The sequence below is a fragment of the Magnolia sinica genome, chromosome 1 (assembly GCF_029962835.1).
Source record: "Magnolia sinica isolate HGM2019 chromosome 1, MsV1, whole genome shotgun sequence".
NCBI classification, from domain to species: domain Eukaryota; kingdom Viridiplantae; phylum Streptophyta; class Magnoliopsida; order Magnoliales; family Magnoliaceae; genus Magnolia; species Magnolia sinica.
This window is the reverse complement of record NC_080573.1, coordinates 104,560,407-104,580,209: the sequence shown is the minus strand read 5'-3', so window position 1 is coordinate 104,580,209 and position 19,803 is coordinate 104,560,407. Positions and strand designations below refer to the sequence as shown.

Genomic DNA, 19,803 nt, shown 5'->3' with positions numbered 1-19,803 from the left:
AATAAGCCCATTGAAATATATACTTTAGCCAAAAATAAAGAAACTTCGAGCCTCAGGTAAGCCACAAACGTAAGGATCATAAACAAGCAACTTGCCAACGTTTTTTAACAGTCCATTTAGATGACCATCCTTCGGACAGTTTGGATCATTCTTTTGGTGTGATTTTAGTGATGTAGCCGATATCTTGTTTGTTTTGGAGTATCATTAGTGTGACACATGTATGGTGGACATGTGCATAGCAGCATCTTTGTTTACACGTATGACTCTCCATGGGAGCTCAAAAAGGCATTTCACCCCATTTTCTTCCAAATCCTCTCTCCTAGAGAGGATTTCCTTTACATGCACATTTACTCTCATTTCATTTCATTTACATGCATTTACTTTCATCCAAACATGCCTCAAATACCATTTACCTCCATTTACTCCTAATTCCATCCATTTACCTCTATTTACTCCCATCCAAACGGCCCCTAAGGGCAACTTTAAAACTAGGCGTGATTTAGGTGCCTCAAACAACAATATCACATGAGCTGGATCAAACTTTGAAAAACCGCTTCCACGTATCTGCAGTTAAGCACGACTTGCTACTCCAACCCAGTGTTATTCCACTGGGTTACAGTTCAATGGCTAGTAATATTGCACAAGTGTCATCCATTCTCAGAGAGACCAGAAAAGCATGTAAGCTTTAGAGAGAACAGGGCGGTTTAATAGACTGCTACTTCAAGATAGAAGTCAATTTATCATCTAGTTGAGGAATAAGTAGCAGGCAGATTGTGTTCTCAAGTTTGGCAATAGCTCTTTACATGTATTGAAAAATACCGACTCCTGACATAGCCACAGGAAAAAATGAACCCATTCATGCAGTAATTAATTTACTGTCTTAAGAACCAGGCATGAGAAAAAATGGATAATGACTATTAAAAATCCCAATGTTGCAGAAAGAAAATTTCTGATTGAACACAGAAAGTTCACAAGAGGATTCACATTCATGAGCATTATGACTGTGAATCTTAGTGCTAGCTCCCTAGAAGGAATTGGCTCAAATCAATTAATTGAATCCAGAAAACGCTTGGAATAAGCTATAACTAGTTTGAGATTATTTAGAAAAGATAGTGTAACAAAGATACATAGGAGCACAAGCCTTGCATGCAAATGCAATAACTGAAGCATTACCTGGCATAGAAGAATAACTAGAAGGTACCTCCTGCTGATAAATGGATGAGCTTGTAAGAACACTTCCTTGAGGAGGGGAAATAGGGTGCATATCCGCAGCTCCATCTCTAGCACTGTAAGACACAGGTCCATCTGAAACATAACAAGGAGGTCCAGAACCAAATGTCATGGATTCTGGCAAAACTTGTACAGATGGTCTGTGAGGATTTGTCACAGAAACTGGCAACTGTGGAGGGCTTGATAACGGAAGTGATGATTTCTGAATATCGGTAAAATGAGGGTCGATAGTTTGTTGATATTGATCATGGTAGACATGATTGTGTTCTTCCATTCTGCCAACAGGAGTAAACTGTGATGGTGGATGCTGATTCTCCATAGCAGCTTTTGCTGCTGCCCATGCTCTGGCCCTGGCAGCCCAATCTTCCTCATTGTTGTGGAGAATGTTTCTATCTGTCATTTCAAAAATCAAGGAAACTTCAAAGCAAAATATTCACTCTCTTTTTGCAAGGAGAAATAGGTGGTCCAAAGAGAATGCAAAGCAAAATGAGAAATAAACCTGAATAGCAAAATTTTATAAGAAAATATTAATCATTAAAAGCAAATAACTGTAAATCATCAGGAAGTAGCAGCCCTGCGACTTTAAGACTGCATGCAAAAATAGCTACGGGAGAAACGTTTTAGCAGGCATCTAAAGTGATATGTACATAAATGCTAGATCAGCGAGATACAAAGAGAATGACAAGCGATACCAAAAAAGAAATCTAAGAAAGTAGATTTTCTAGAAGAGGAAACAACATAGAACACAAGTAAAATCTGTTTATCCCATAGGAAACAGCAACTTCAGCAAAATTCATTTTTGGAGATGTCTCCTGCACATTGGGGAAGATTCAGTCTCAAAGCCATTAGGAAGAAAACAAGGGAACTCCCAACAGCATTTTATAACAACTCAAAATAAGTTGAACAATTAAACAAAGGCTGCTTAATTCCAAGCAATGAATGAATACCACCGCGTGCACTCTAATTAGAAAAGCTCCAACCTGGACGTCCAAAATCTAATCAATGGTCTGGATCTCATCCTCATAGCCTCGTCCAAACTATCTGGGGTCGGCTTCGCAGATCATTTTTCGCCAACCATCATATCTAAGGTCCTATCCTCAGTAAAGAAAAGCCTCTGTAACCCTTCTCATCACATAACTACAAGTCCCCTTCAAGTTTTCACATCATCCTCCTTTCAGGTCCTTCGACCCAAATCAAAGCTTCCCTCTCTTTTTTATCGGTAATGAAGAATATTATTTATTTTTTTATATATATAAAAAAAAAAAGACCCAAAGGTTAATTACAGCAAAGCCAGAAGGATAGAAAAGAACCATCAAATAGAGGACCCATTTCCATGGGTGAATGACAGATAAATAACCTGTCGACTGTGCCCAGAGCGAAACAGGCATTTAACTCTAAGGATAACCGCAGAGTTTGGCATGCGGATTCCGTTAAAAATGCGATCTGCTGTCTCCTTCCAAATAACCCAGATGGCAGCCGCAAAGCACAGCTCCCAGATTCTTGTCTTTTCTTCAGGAGTGACAAATATTACATGCTTCGAACAACTGTTGAATGGATTTGGGCATAGACAACACCAAATTGAATTGGTGAAGGACCCAATCCCAGACATTTTTAATGTGGTCAAAGTCCTATCACTTATGATGCCCTATTGACAATCATATGCCCTCATGGGACCCTATATTACCACATGCTGAGATCACATACGACATTTTGTCAATTACATGACAAGTTTGACATTGCATGTGAACTCAAATCTCGACAGCCAATGATCTTGTTCCTTAGCTCATCACTAAAACAAGTGAGGATGACGAAAGTTTGTTGCATCTTTTTTAATGGTAATGGTAAATCTATTGAAAGAATAAAAAAGAAACAGGGGAGTAGAGGACAGTGAGGGACCATCCCACTGCTCCCCCCACCCTAGTTACATCAAATTAGTCTAATCACCCATCAAATCTCCCTTTCCTACAATTTACAAAATTCTTTTGGCCCATCACCGAAGAAATGACTCTCACTTTTAGCCTTAAAGAAGAAAGCATCAATGGTGGCCGATATGTTGTTAAAATTGTCGTTATTGAGCTCTTTCCAAATCAATCATATCAGGCATAAAGGAAAGCCGCCACAGAACTTCCATTCTTTTATTGGGAACCTCACAATTCCAAGCTAAAAGGAGATATCCTCAACCAAGTTAGCCATAAGCGCATAACCCGCTTCATTTTGAGGATAACCAAAAATTCTCTACACTGCAAACGCTACCTCACAATGGATGAAGAGGCGATCAATAGATTCTGCATCCTTCAAACACATGATGCAACTGTTTGTTGTTATCATATTCCGTTTCCTCAAATTGTAAATTGTAAGGATCCCTTTTTTACCGTGACCATCCAAATGCAGTGACCCTAGGAGGCCCACTAAATTTCCATATCACACTCACCGAGATGGCAATGTCACATATCACATCCCCACAGAGGAATGATGAAGGATTCAATGGAGAAATTTCCAACGATTCCAGCTTCCACCATCTATCTTCACAATCAAAGGGGCGACACTTTCGATGTGGGCTGCCAAAGCATAGGGCTTAGTTTTCTTCCTCTCCAAGCTACCATAAAATCATCATACAAGCCCACTTCCAAAAGAAATAAATATTGGAATACCATATAATGTTGATTTGATGCGACTCTTAAATAATCTAGGAAATCTTGACATACCCTAGAGCGTCCACACCATATGTCAATCCGAAACTTTGTTTTGATGTCATTAGCCACCTCCAGAATATGCCTTCCAAGAGCCAAACCATCACTAACCAGGGTAATGCAGGGGCATTTTCACACCGAGCTCCAATGGGATGAGCGGCCCATGTGAGGTGAGTGGCTTGTGTGAGGTAGGACCCATGTGAAGTGGGGCACACGAGGGGGGTTCGGCCAAGGGCCTGACCTGGGCTATGAGATAAAGGGATTGATTCGCCACGCTTTATCAGTTCAAGCATTTAGAGCAAGTAGTTAGTTGTCCTACGTCAAAAGTGGTATTAGAGAGAGAGGCCATGTGTTAGAGACTCCTCACCGGGGGTGATTAATGCAGGGACAATTTCACACCGGGCTCAAGTGGGGTGGCCTGTGTGAAGCGGAGGCAACACGGGGTGGGCAACTCGTGTGAGGCGGGACCCATGTGAAGTGGGGCCCACGAGAGGGTTCGGCTAAGGGCCTGACATGGGCTATGAGATAAAGGGATTGATTCGCCACGCTTTATCAATTCGCGCTTTTAAAGCAAGTGGTTAGTTGTCCTACGTCAAAAGTTGTCTTTTGATTGCTCTAGTTAATCTGCTATCTAGTTTCAATGCATCATATTAGGTTAGACCATCCCGCCCTGCATCAAATTTGATATCAGAGCGGAAGGTCTTGTGTTCAAGACTCCTCACCGAGGTGATTAATGTTGGGGCATTTTCACACCGGGCTCAAGTGGGGTGGTTTATGCGAAGCGGGGGCACGGTTGGGATGGGCAGCTTGTGTGAGGCAGGACCCATGTGAAGTGGGGCCCACGAGGGAGGTTCGGCCGATGGGCCTGACCTGGGGTATGAGATAGAGGTATTAATTCACCACGCTCTACCAGTTCAAGCTTTTGGAGCAAGTGGTTAGTTGTTCTGCGCCACATGACCTTCCAGATGGCCGAGGCTCCATACAGAGATGATGGTGAGGTAGAACACTCTTACAGGCCATCCTGGCCTAACCCATTATTGTGATAATCACCTCCAATAGTTATTTTCTTCTTTCATGAATCCCCATAACCATTTCCCATGAAGCGCCCCGTACATCAACCTTTTCTAATCCCAACTCTCCTTGCGTGTGAGGCAAAAAACCTCATTCCGACTTCCACCCCACTAGAGGAGACTTTATTCTTATCCTCCCTACCTTGCCATAGTAAGTTGCTACGGAGTTTATCAAGCTAATTTATAACATGCAAAGGGCATTGGGAAGGAGCATGTCATAGATAGGCAAGTTGGATCAAGCGGCTCAAATTAAAATTAGTAGACAACCCACAAGGAAGTATCCACTTTTCCATAGAGAAAATTGACACTCTACCCTTTCGACAGTAATGTCCCATAATTACTCAGCCAGTTTTCCAATGCTTGAAGGGAGCCCTATGTAAGATGTCCGAAGTTTGCCAACCTAATAGCCAAGCTAGGTGACCAGGGCCCCCAAACCATCCACCACCAATAAAATGCCAATGAACTCATGTAAATTAGTTCTGAGTTCTAACCGGATATTTCTTTGAAGCAAGTCCAAACCCTATGAAAGACAACAACCTAATCCAGTTTCGCCCTACGGAAGAAGAGTGTTTCATCATCATACTAAAAATGGACCACCTACAAATCATCCTAACCCACTTTCACGCCTCTGAACAAGCTTCTCTTTGTAGTCATAGATATCATCCTAACATGGCTCAAGTTACACAGTTGAACAACATCACAGATAGGACATCATCCTGATGAGTACATCTACTACCAAAATAAAAATAAAAATAAAAAATAAAATCATTTCATAGATCCAGTCATAAGAATTGAATAATGAGTTGAAGCAACACAATTTGACATCTACTTCATCTCACCTTGAAGCCCATTCTTCGGAGCATGTAACGAAGAATATCCCAATTCACATGGTCATATACTTTTTTTAAAATCTTGTAGCATGTTAAAAATGGTTTCCCTCTCTATATCTTCAATCAATCACTTCATGTGCATCAAAGCCCCGTCCATTGTTTTTCTTTTTGTTAAGAACAACAACCCAATTGCACTTATTAACCTTTTTGGGTATCTTGGTCCCTACATGGTTCCATGTTGGACCTATTTGCAAGTTGGGCAAGTCGCAAATGGACCTATCCATCCTCACGGGAATATCCCGTGGAAGTTTGTCCCTCTTGCCATCACGCGGGGATTATGGAACAAGAGAAACTCCACAACTTCTACAAAGAAAGGCTCTTCGGTGGAAGCAAGCAAGGAATCCATATTATGATGGCAAGATGAGCCTCATCTCAACCCCAATTCAAAGTAAGGTCCCTTTTTTTTAATCTTCTTTCCAATTGAAACTCCTTCATTAAGGAAGATTTGTTTTTTGGGGTTTTCGGTGTGGCAAGGAGTGTGCTTCTAGTTGTATCGGGGGGGAGCATATTTCCCTCTTTGCTTTTAGGTGGGATGACCTTCCTCTCTTGTGGAACTCGGCAATATAACTCCATTAGATCTTCTCACTTCCACCTAGAACACTAAGAATAAATCAATGGGAAAACCATCTAGACTAGCAGGTGCCTCATAACTTCCTCATTCGGAAATTGCCTTCCTCACCTCTCCTCTTCAATTGACCATCCCAACCAATCTACTTCTTCTTCATTGATCTAATCAAACTCCAGGACTTCAAGGTTAGGCCAAACCCATTCATCATCTGAAAGAAGCATAGAATAAAATTCCACGGCAACATTACAGACATCTTCATTTCTAGTCACCATTGTAACACTTAAACGCAATGAATTCTATTAACCCTTCTTCTAGCATTCATTTCACGATCCCATGGAAGACCTTCATATTTGTTACCCTCGAACCAAGTTGAACTAGACCTTCAACGCCATTTTAACTCCTCAAGGACTTTTCTTTCCCATTCAAGCTTGACAAAGGCCCTTCTATTTTTCCTCAAACAATGGCCTTGATTCTTCCTAATGACCAAGATCTTGGATTTACTAGAGGATCAATTCTTTTAACTTCTACAGTATGCCAAAGTGATCTCCTATCTTTACTGAAGCCGTTTAGTTTTCTCAACTTGTTCAGCGGATTGTGTCCAGCCTAGAGAGTGGGAGAGAGAGAGAGTGGGAGAGGAAGATCTCAACCAATCTTTGAACTTTTATATAAATCCCTACCCAAGCCACATTAACTCAAAGCAAGAAGGAGACATACCCAAACTTCCACTTCAATCTCAAGGACAACTAGATAGTGATCTCAAGTCGGTCTTGGAAGGCCAAATTGGTAAATACTCAAGGAATTATCTTCCCAATCTAACATCTTTGTGATAAGGTCATGAAGAAAATTGAAAGAAAATAGTCTTTCGTGGAAGAATCACTTCCTTTCCATGGGAGGTCATCTAACTCTCCTCAAATTGGCATTTTCTAATATGCCCATATATTTCATGTCCCTCTTCAAATGTCCAAAGTCTGTGTCGGACAGACTTGAGAAATTACAGAGGGATTTCTTTTGGAAAGGCACCAAAGACGAGGAAATTCACTTGCTTAAATGGGATGAACATGTGCAAGCCAATTGTCGAGGGAGGAGCAGGCTTGAAAAGATTGGACCTCATGAATATCGCTCTTCTTGGAAAGTGGCATTGGAGATTCAGTTCTGAATCAGGTCGAATGTGGAGGGAGCTCCTCTCTCTCAAGTATGGCTCCAGTCGGGCGAATAAAATCTATCTTTAGATCGTGCATCTTATGTTAGGAAGGCTATCGCCACCACCGAGCACCTCTCCCATTCAAGGACTTCCTTCACGTTGGGAAAGGGAAATCGCATTCATTTTTGGATCGACAATTGGTGTAGGGATACTCCTTTACAGGATTTATTCTTGGATTTGGCCCTTCTTGCATCTGATTACTTCATTACAGTGGACCGTTGTTTCTTCTCAATGGGCGAGTGTGTAGTTTGGGCTGCTCCATGTAGGCATAACCTCTCGAACGATGAAGTAGAAGATCTCCTCAAGCTTCTCAATCTTTTGAAGCTTCATATGCCCTTGTTTCAAGATGAAGATTCCTTAGTTTGGAAAGCCCATTCTTCAGGTCCCTTCTCCGTGCGTTATCTCTTCATTGTCACCATCCCACTCCTTTCCCTACCTTCAGTGGTCCTATGGTGCTCCTCCGAGGATTGCCACTTTTGTGTGACTTGTTTGTAGGAAAATATCCTAACCATGGATAACCTTCAAAGAAGTGCTCCCATTCTTCTGAATATATGTTTAATGTGCGTGAGGGATGTAGAATCTATTGACTATCTCTTCATCCATTGCCCCTTCGCTCAAAAGTTATGGGATCACTTTATCAATACTTTCCAGGTCTCATGGGTGATGCTGAAATCGATCAATCAGTTCTTATGGTCATGGCACGAAGGTATGGTGCTTAAGGCTTGGAAGGCGGTTTGGAGGCTTGTGACAATGGGGATTCTTTGGTTCATTCGGAGGGTTCGTAACAAAAGCTGTTTTGATAACAAGTTTCTTTCTATCGAGGAAATCATATGTTCCATCAAATTAACTGTTTCAGACTGGACTTTCTATGTCGAATCAGCTGCTAACATTGATCTTTCTTCATGGCTTTTTTCTTAACTAAGTATTCTTTTCCACCTTGGCGGCTTTTCAATAAAATTTCAATTACCTCTCAATAAAAAAAAAAATTTATCTTCCCAATCTGCAAGCACACCGATCAAGGTGGGGCATATTGAAGTATGCTCACTTATTTGACCAGTCGAAGCAGTACCCACCCATGGTGAGATTGATCAACCAGCACATGCATCATGATCGAGGTATTTAATAACAGTGATGGTGGTTGTAATGGCAAGCCTTATGGGCATTAAAATATGGGCCACTACAGCCCTATAATAGTCGGGAAAAAAAAATTAAGAGGAAGATGTATTGACCCCATATCGGACTATTATGGGCCCGTATCAATCCATTACGACCATTATGGGGATGTACGGGCCTTTTTTCCAAAATGGCCATTACAACTCCGTATTGCGAAATGGCCCACATGGTTACCATTACCTAAGGGCTAATATGGTGTCGTAATGGGCCATTTTTTCGAACGGTCGTTATAACCCCCTATCACGGAATGGCCCCCGCTGTTACATTACTGTTTTTAATACCATGATCACCAACCCAATCAGAAAAGTCGCGCATACATGAAGTAGGCTGCCACTGCTCTTTTCCCGTGAGAGAATTGGACCACATTAAAATCACCACCCATTCATAATGGATAATTCCACTTCAACCACACCTCATTAAGCTCCTACAATTCATTCTTTAATTACGATAGCATGGTCTAGAAATAGAGGCAAGGACCCACCTAAATCATTATTCTTCTCCTAGATTAGCACCAGAAGAAGAAGAAGAAGAATTGAATTGAACACCACTTTCTAAAAGGCGTGAGCATTCTAGCCCACTCCAATACCACTAAAAGCCCCTTCCAAATTCACATGGCTCAATCCAAACCGTCGCCTCCACAAATAGAGCAAACAAGAGATGTGAAGATTCTGCAATTTGAGTTTTATGAAAAGCGACTAATTGGACCTTATTAAAATATGCATATTTAACTTGCATCCTCTTCTCCAGCCAGCCAAGCCCAAGCACATTCCACATTAACAGCTTCATTTCTAAACCTTGTTATTCTCCCTCCTCTTGATTTCTCATGTACCAAGCAATTCCACATTAGCTTTATTGTTGCCCTCCACCCCCAACCCCAACCCCAACCCCAACCCCACCCCTCTCCATAATTGACTGAGGAATTGAGACTCATCAGCCCATGCAGGCCTTTCTATTTCCTTCTATGGAAAGATGGTCCATTTCCTAATGTTTTTGCGTGTTCCTTTCCTCCGGAAATTGTCAATGCAAGTCCTCGTCCTCCCCAAAATGCATTGTGACTTCTTTACCAACATTAATTAGCCTCACGTATGCCCGCAGAACCTTTCATGGTCTTTCTCTAAAGCCATACCTTGTCCTTTATCAGAAGACAATAGCCAGGCGGTATCCCCTTCTTCAAACGCCTTACCAGATGATAGAGTTGCACCGCCACTTGGACATGCCGCTTCATGAAGGCCTAGTTTGAAATGTCGTTGTCACCAAGCCAATATGCCACATCCTCTTCCTCTTGGGTACCAACTTTGATAACAACATCTCAAGGCTTAATTCACCAACAAAGTTTACTATTGTCGATTTCCCTTCTATTTTCTCAACATTGGGGTTTATGTAAGTACCCTTCTCACATGGCTTTAATGTATTCACATGTGACTAAATTTCTCCAAACACAATGGTGAAATCACACATATGCCCCTAGAATCATTATTAAATCTACCAGATTTTGAGTTGTTTCCCTCCTAATAGCACTACTTGCACTTGCCACAATTAAATTGACCTAGGTAAAAAAGCAAGCACGAACTGCCCTGAACCTTTCACTTAACTCTTTTGCCTCATCATCGTGCTAGCAAGGCCCATTCAAATGAACAAACCCCACTCTGCTAAGCTACCTCATTTAGCATGCAAGCTATAGCTGCCACATTCAAAACTTGAATAGGGGCAAGAGGTTGTCCCATCACATTTATCTGAATTTGGCTCTGTTACGTCCTCCTGCCTATCACCATCTAAATGCAATGCATGTCAAACCATCCAAAATGGTGGTTCATCTTCCTTAACAACACCTACAAGAACAAAATGATCATTTCAACCCACCACCAAATCATCACTCAATTCTTAAGCTTAGATGTTGAAGTTAATGTCCTTAATCCAAAGTTTAACTATCTCCATACCTTCCCATTGTCGAGCATGGCAAACTCTAATCCTAGCATAGTCAACAACCTCCATGGCCTCAGACTTCGAATCTAATTCCACAACCACCTAAAAGCACTCTCGATGCAGAGAACATTTCTATTGCCCAAGCCATTAATAAGATATCCCTTAATCAAATCTTCCTCAGTCAGTCTTTTCCCCATTCCTCAGTCTCCAAAAACAAAATGATTCTAGAAAGAGGTTCATCAAAGAATTTCCCTCCCCAAAAAAGCAATTCAACCTCAACGGAATTGGACAATTGAGTCAATACTCTCGAGTTTCATACGCATACTCTTTGGATTTAGTGTATGAGCTCCCCATCTTTCCGAGGGCCACCTCTCCGCCTCGTCGGTAGAGGTTCCATGATGAGTACAAATGAATTGCCAACAACTCTCAACAATAGCTCTTAGTAATGAGACTTAAGAGGAATAACTTGGCATATGAAGACACTATGCATACTTAAAATAAGGAGATGAAGTGATAGTGCAGCTCAAGACAAAAAGTTACCAATCACAAGTCACTCTCACACATGGTCCTTATCTTGTCCAAAAGAAAATTAAAGATAACGCATATCGTATTCAGCTTCAACCAAAATTGAGTATATTTACCATCATTAATGTGGAATTCATCATTGCACATCTTGGAGACCATGATGATGAAATCAAAGATGGACACACGATCCAGATACACAAGCAACACAACAAGTCAACAAAGTTATTAAAGATATACTAGACAATCATATTGTCTTTATGTAACATGGAGCTTGGAGGGTACCAAAAGTTCCCTGTGAAATGAAAAGAAATGACAAGATCCAATAGCATGTGATCAGAGCAGAGGATTTCTAGTGCATCAACCCAGAGCTATTTAAGGAGCCATAACATGATAGGGCCGATTGCTTCCAAGCCAAGGGGAATTGATGCCTTCAGGCCACACATCACACGTGTGTACTCAAGAAGACCCAAAAATGGAGTCGACTAGCACACACTTAAAGGATAACCCTTTATAAGGGATCCAATTGGATTTTCATACCCACAAATCCAATCAGAGGGCTCAAATTACAATCTGCTTGGATTGTACCACCCGCAACTCCGACCCTACAAATTACAATCTGCTTGGATTGTACCACCCGCAACTCCGACCCTACAAATTACAATCTTCAAAGCATCGTGTACAATCCATATAAATCATTTTCAGGTTCTTATACAAACTGTACAACACCTAGGGCCTTAAGGTTGTGCATACCGGTTTATCTTAGTAAATTACAGTTTTATTATTTGTTGCTTTATTTAGAACTCTTCCCCTTCTCTTCCTACAACTATGATAACTAATGGTCTGGATTGATTTGAGAAGCTTTATATAAGCCCTACAAGGCCATACTATGATATAATCTTATGCTATTGGTTATTGAATGAAATTTGACATATTTTCTTATGAGAACAAGAGTTGATTCTGTGGGATTTTCTAGCTTTTGAGGATAGAAGGCTGTTGGGTTCTCCCACACTCTATTAGGGTTAATTATCAAGCTTGTCGCATCTAGTAACAGAATTAACACTTCTAAGATATGATCAAATCCTTCAACAAAGTTCAATTCTCCACTTCCTGAACCAACGTTTTTTTTAAGGTAACAGTACCAGGGATTGAACCCTGGATCATTCACACACACTAAATTGTCCCTCCAGCTCACCTAACGAGTGGGAGACACTACACTTCCTACACCAATGTTTCAATTTTGAATCCACACACTTGATCTTCATATCTTTCAACAACTTTCCATTCAAAAAACTCCTGGATTTGCTCCATACAATCCAAAAATGTATCTGCTACAAAGTCTGCGTGGGGAATCTGCTGCATCAAAACAGATTCCGTGATCTCTACCTTGCAATGCTCTTTCAATTTTCAATCCAGTTGCTTCAACCCCTATGGAATCTTTCCAACTCTCCACATCATCATTTGTTCAAATTAATCCACAAATGGAGGGACAATTGTCTGCCCGTGTTCAAACATGTTGTTGACACTAATAGACATGACATCAGTACTAGCTGATCCATCTATGGTTATAAGTATCAAAAGAATTCCTTCCATCCACCTCTTCGTCTTAACTTTACCACCAACTCCACATGTTGCACTCTCACAATTGGTATAGCAAACATACATCCACAGCCAGTGCCATTGGGAGTGACTGTGGCACATAGGTGACTACTCAGCATCCATCTATGAGTATACTGGTTCAAATTGCTGAAGATGGATACCATCAATATGTTCCAGTACATGGCATGGTATCACAACATAATGGGCTGGGCACAGTTATGCAGCTATGTGGAGCAGTAGCATATGACCATCCCACTATGGATAAGAACAGTGACTATGCACCGCCCTGTAAATCCATGTGGATCAGAGACGAAGCCATTTTTTTGTTCTTTTTAGTTCTTGGTTGTATACTTGTATTGCTTGTGTTTTATGCCCGACAACACAGAGCTTTGCCCCCTAAACAATGGAAAACTATTGAGCATTTAGTCTTTTGTAATGCTTTGAGTTCTAAGTGTGTTATCACGTTTGCATCTCCTAAGTTTCACTGAGAAATTCGACCATTTCCCTAGAGTTCCCCCAGAATTTCCCTTAGACTGTAATACTCTCAGCAGCGATATTTCCTGATATTTCCCCTTCTTTAAGGTGTGATATCATGTGCTATATCACTACTTAAAATATTGCTACAACAGGGCAACTAAACTAGCATCTATTTCTGTCAACATGTGTGTCCAACAGGCATGCCCAACACACGTTTGAATGGAAAAATGACATTTTCTTGTTACATAGTCGCAACCACTATGAGGTGTAAGAGTAATAAAATCACAAAGGGAGCCAGCTCTCATCCTTAAAGCCAACGAAGAAAGATACTGAGCTTCACCACCTCAGTAGAGATGTGTTGGATTTTATACAGTGATCATCATGGGGTTTTATTTTATAGAGGTTTGCTGATCCCACAACAGCTATTGTACAGCCCCCATAACATGCCAGCACGCATTTAAGATATCCAAGCCATCCATCAGGGACCTCGACTGTTTAGATGTCCTGACCCATAAATCAGGGTGGTCCACTAATCAAGTGGCAACAGTGGACAAAACAAATGGATAGCCAAACCAATTGTCTATCAGTTTTATCCACCTCGACCCACCCTCTTTTTGGCAGGCAATCTACACAGTGGACCCACTTGATGGAAGAATGGATGTTCACCAGACCCACACTATCTGACCATGTGGCTCCACACACTCATGTGTGACTACCGAACCTCTACAAAATGCTCTACAATTAGTTTTATCTTATGAATTGAAGAGAGATGGAAAAGAATTTCAGGTACATCAAAAGAGGTACATCAAAAGACAAGTTTATCTTGTAGACTGATTAGTCAAGAACTCAGTATTCTCTTTACCACCAAAAAAAAAAAAACGTTAATGTTCTAATTGGACAGAAAATATTTATTGATTTAACCATATCCCAGTTTTCCAATGTTTAACGAGTTTTTTATTTGCTAAAAATTCAAAATATCTTACATATGGGTGACCATTTGATTCAATTCAATCCGGACCTCTTATCCAATTCAATTTTTAGTTTTTAAAACTACACAACTCAAAAGGTACTTGCTTGGTGGAATGATCATTCGTAATCTAACTTGAATAACAAACTTTGGACTCAAGCTTGGGCATAAGCACATCATGTGTTAATTACAAGTTCCCAAAATAAAGTAGGGCACTTCACATATGAGTGATGTTGTAATTCCATTTTATTAACGTTCAGCCCTAAAAACACATGATCAAACTGAAAATGAAAATGAAGAGCTCGGAATCTTATTGTAGAAAAATAGGTTACATGATTTAAGATTGAAGCAAGAAATTATCAGAATACATCACAATATAAAAGCCATGCAATATAACCAGGCAAGCTCTTTAAACTGATTTAAGAATGATAAAAGTTGCAGGATATCTAATATTAACAAATTATCAAAGTATGATAGGCGAAATAGATCCCCAATTAATTGGGATAAGGCTTCAATAATGATGATGATGATGATGAAAAGGTAAAATTGATGTCATCTAATTTAGCTGAGAGCAATACGATGAGTCATTTTCATAGAGTTAAGAATTAGGACAAACCTGGATATTCCCAACCTTGATGACGGACCCAATTTGGATTTCCCCATGGCTGTAAAGATTTTGTTTAACTAGAAATTAGTACATACATCACCTCGAAAAAAAGTAATGAAGCCTAATTGAACAAGCTGTTCTCTTGCACAACATTCAATACTTGGGAAATGCACAGAACTAGTATGTATAATCAATCAATGAAAAGAAAATTTTGAACCACATGAAATATATATATATACCCATTTTCCACATGATCAGATTAGGCTTTACATAAAATCACTTAGCGAGCGTGCACCAATAAACTTGAGGGAAGAGGATTTCAAACCATTTGCAAAAATCCATTTCAAATTCCAACAAGCCACATAAATTCAAGTGGAAATTATTGTAATGTACCCACATGACAACAAAACCAATCAACCTCAAAATACTTATATGAGCATTTGGGGAAATAGTCCTTAAGGCTGTGCCGGAGGAAAGTACGTCTGTCTGACCTATCCAGGTAATTTCTCTTGTTGTTTAAACTTTAAACTGAATATTACTTTTATATTTAACTTATTTTTCCATTATTAATCAAAATAGAAATTGTTGGCATTACTTATGATGGTTTCCTCTAGTAAAAATTTTCCATCAGATCATAATCATCTAAGCCTTATCCCAACTTCTTGGGGTCAGCAAAATTTTCCAATCAGATGGAATATACAAAATATTGGCACAGAATTGGTTGGTGACAACAAGAACAGTTCAGATAGGCAAACTATTTTTCTGGCACTATACCAGGCATCATGCTTTTTTTTCTTTAATCCATAACATGAGATCCCATAAAGAAGAAAAAATACAGAACACATTACAGAATCAGGAAAAGCTCTCACCAAACCAACTCCAATCTATCCACATCCTTTTTCGCTAACGAAACAGTCTCCCCATTCTCTCTCAAATAATTAATAAACTGATTGATCTCACCATTGCCTTCCCTAGTTACATGCTGGTAAAGGAATGAATACACTTGCCAAATTTTTCAGATATCTGCCAACCATTTTGGTAGTCACCATGGGATCCCAACCCCCATGAATACCCACCTTATTCTGTACACCACCTCATTTGGGGGGCAATTCCCAACCAAGCGGAAAAACACTTTCCCAAACTCACCAAACCCTTCTTGATGATGCAATATTTAGGATTTTGATAGTTCCAACCAAGTGCAGTCTTCATTCGCAGTTGTACAGGATAGGCCCATGATCTGCTCTGCAATAAAAATTTATTTGCAAGAATCTCTAGCAAAATAAAGAGTTAGCTTCAAATTCTAGCAACAGAAGGTGTTGACCTACATCCACCTCATCATCCATGATGCCCAAATACAGATACAAACACAAATATGGAGGAAGCAAAAACAACTCTGCATTTTAAAAATGTACGAAAGATTTGGGCACCCCATCTGATAATTTAATACTTCAACATGATTGCTTGAAGTTTATACAATAAAGGATATGTACAATTGCATCCTGTTAAAGTATATCTAATGAGCATCCATATAGTATCCACTACCAGTATGGAAACCGACACAGTATGGTACCATCTCATTCATGTGACAGAACTGAAAGATCATCTATGGACACCCAAAAGTATCACCAAATGGGAGATGTTGTTTTTTTTTTTTATTCGAAGGATGTCTTTCGAAAGCTCACCTCTATTTAATGGTCCATAAAACTGCTGAAGAAGTGAAGGATCATATCCCTCCCACCATAACCATAAAATAAATCATCAATAACACTTCATACTAAAGCCTGACCAAATGAAGGTCTGTTCAATTTGTATTCATGTGCAATTTCACCCTATCTCTAGCAAATCAGCTATGGGATGTTTCCCTTGTTTTAGTAGCCAAAAAAAAAAAAAAACAATGGAAATCATTTTCCATTAAAATGTTTTACTCAAAATATAAAAAAAAATGTCTTCTTCGAAGAAAAGAAAACATGTTATTCCAAAGTTATGGGAGATGGCTCTCACCATTTGATAATTGACATTTAACATTCCCATGCTGTCCAGACTAAATAACAGAATTTTTTTTTTGGAATCCGCAGTTTTCCATTTCCTGATTATTCCATGTTGATTTCCCATATCCCAGTTTGTTTTCTTTCTATCCAAACATCCCACCAAAGGAATAAGCAATTCTATCAAGTAGTGACCCCACCCCACCCCCATATTCTCATCAGCTATTCGAAAGCTCCACACAAAACAAGAAGCAGAATAAGGACAACCAGCATAGAACTCTCCCCCTACTCTGCGATTCAGGAATGAATTCATGAATTCACCTTGTTGTAGCAGTTGTCTTTTCTAATTCTAATAAAAGTCCCATTTTCCCAACAAATACCAGTTAGTTTGTGAGAACTGACTGCCTACACATGCCTGCACAACTCCTGGTACAAAGCGTTTTCTGCCATTGAATGCATTAAAATGGGGGGAGATAAAATTTATACAGAAAACCAAAATCAAAATCAAAGCACCTAACGGCTGAAAACACCCTGTACCACAACGAGTGGTGCAGGCGTCTGTAAGTGATCAATTCTCTTTAGTTTATTGGAAGGTGGTGCCGGGAAGACACACCTACGCCCATTCATCACTATTCTCAGCGAAACATGTCAGGAATATTTACAATCAACCCAAAAAAAAAAAAGGAGAATGAGAAATGGAAATAGAACAGCACTTTGGAAAAATAACGACGGAAGGGAAGAGGAGTTACCTGATTGGGCTGAGGAGGGTAAGGTTGTTGATGAGGAGGAGGCATGTGAAGGGGAGGACGAGGAGGAGGGGCGTAGTGGTGGGGAAGGGGGTGGGGCGCAGGATAAGGGAGAGGGGGTGAAGGATAAGAAGGGGGTTGATGTTGGTACTGAAACTGGGGTGGAGGATGAGGAGGTGGAGGAGGGTACCAGTGAGGATGATGATGAGGAGCTTGCTGTTGTTGATGATGCTGTTGTAGTTGAGGATCAGGTATTGGAGGAGGACCTGCTCCCATGTATCTGTTCGGAGGTTGGATGGCATCCATGCCTCTCTCTCTCTCTCTCTCTCTCTCTCTCTCTCTCTCGAATTTCTCTGTCTTCTTTTTTCTTTTTGCTGAGGTCGGTCTGATTTTTGAGACGATAGCTGTGGGTGTGGAAAAGGAATGAGAGGGGTGATGAGGAAGAAGGGTCGCGATTCGACGAGGGACCGGAATCGCCTACAACGCCTCTTTACGCAGCTCGCGTGAACACCCAGGCTATTTGGGACGGACGCGGATGAGATACTACCACCGCCTGTACCCAGCTCGGCACGCTCGTGGGCTATGTGGGGCGCGGATTGGGTACTACCCTCACTAGGACCTAGCGATTGGGGGATGGTCCTGTCAGGGTGCTCTGTGGGCCCCACCTTGATATATTCGTTTATCCAAGCCGTGCATCCATTTTGAATAGATCATTTTAAGGCATGAGACAAAAAAGAAGGCATATCCAAGAGTCAGTTGGACCACACCACATGGTGTTTATTTGCCATCCATCCTGTTCGTAACGTCACGTATACCTGGATGAAGGTAAAAACTAAATATCAGCTTGATCCAAAACTTCTGTAGCTCGAGTAGTTTTCGGCAGTAAGAAGTTAATCTCTACTATTTCACGTGGTGTGATCCACGCGCATTGGATCTGCTTCATTTTTTGGCTCATCAAATAAAATGTTTTTTCAAAATGAATGGGCAGGGTAGATAAAACACATAAATCACTGTGGCTTTATAAACGCTTCAGACGTAACCGTCCATCTTTAGTTAGGTCATGGTGGAGCTAATACTAGAGGTGGGCACGGGACGACCCAATCCAGCTAACTCGATTCGTCCGACTCAGTCCAATCCAACTCCGACCCAAAACGAATGGGTGAGTCGGTCCGAACCGAATAAGCTTTGCCCAATCCGAACTCAAACTGAGTGGAGTTCAAGTTACCCATTAACTCGACCCGACTCAACTCGAAACTCGATCCTATTAGACTTAACTCGACCTAACTCTCTAACCCTACCCGACCCGATCCCAACCTTTTTCTCTCCCTCCCTCATCCTCCTCCTCCTCTCTCTCTCTCTCTCCTCTCCACTCCCTCCCTCCCTCATCCTCCTGTAAGCCCAGCAACCACCCACCGGCTACCACCACCACCCTCCTCCTCCTCCTCCTCTCTCTCCTCTTCACTCCCTCCCTCCCATCTCTCAATCCAACTCGACTCAACTCGGTCTTTCTGACCAGATCGGACTCGATCTGAATCAGTCCAGGCCAAACCAAACTTCGAGTCATGCATGCTGGACTCGATATCAAGTCGGATTGAGTTCAGGTCAGGCCTATTTCAAAACCGAATCGAGTCGAGTCAGCCCTAACTCAGTCTGACTCAACTCGATGCCCAGCTCTAACTAATACCCAATCCCTGCCGAGCTATGAGGGGCCACGGTGATGTTTGGTTTTATCCACACCGTCCATCCATTTTTTTCATATTATTTTACAGTGTAAGCCTAGAAATTAACAAACCCAAAGCAGCGTGGCCCATTAGATCCCTAGTGCCAAGGGACACGGATTTCCTGCACCAAATGCTAGGTGGAGCCACCATGATGTTTATGATAAATCCACATCGTCCATCCATTTTGAGAGCTTATTGTAGGTCGTGAGACAAAAAATTAGGTGGATCCAAAACTCAAGCCATACAAGAGGGAAAACCATGGAAAGAGTTTCTTATCATTAAAACTTTCCTGACATTTACCTTAATGACTATATGCCTTCCAAACCGCTTACAAGGTCATTCCCATTGGGATTAAGTGAAAGGACCAAAACCTTAGCCTGATATGAAACTTTTTGGCCATAGGAATGTTTCAAATGGTGGTCACTGAATCCCCA

At 40.9% G+C, this 19,803-nt stretch overlaps 1 protein-coding gene across 5 annotated transcripts in view; it reads right to left on the bottom strand.

Annotated features, from left to right (window-relative positions):
- LOC131252967 (uncharacterized) overlaps nt 1-18,230 on the bottom strand; it is a 44,451-nt gene extending 26,221 nt beyond the window's left edge. For 3 of the 5 annotated variants that reach the window (XR_009174784.1, XM_058253798.1, XM_058253790.1), the window contains exons 1-3: nt 17,652-18,230; nt 14,927-14,975; nt 1,174-1,623 (exon numbers count right to left, since the gene is read on the bottom strand). Coding sequence is in view for 4 of the 5 variants with exons in the window: in XM_058253798.1 (XP_058109781.1) it covers nt 1,174-1,623; nt 14,927-14,975; nt 17,652-17,954 (802 nt within the window). In the remaining variant the exon portion in view is untranslated. The remainder of the gene's footprint in view (nt 1-1,173; nt 1,624-14,926; nt 14,976-17,651) is intronic. The other 2 variants (XM_058253772.1, XM_058253782.1) reach the window with 2 other exon arrangements.
- Nucleotides 18,231-19,803: the final 1,573 nt, after the last annotated feature.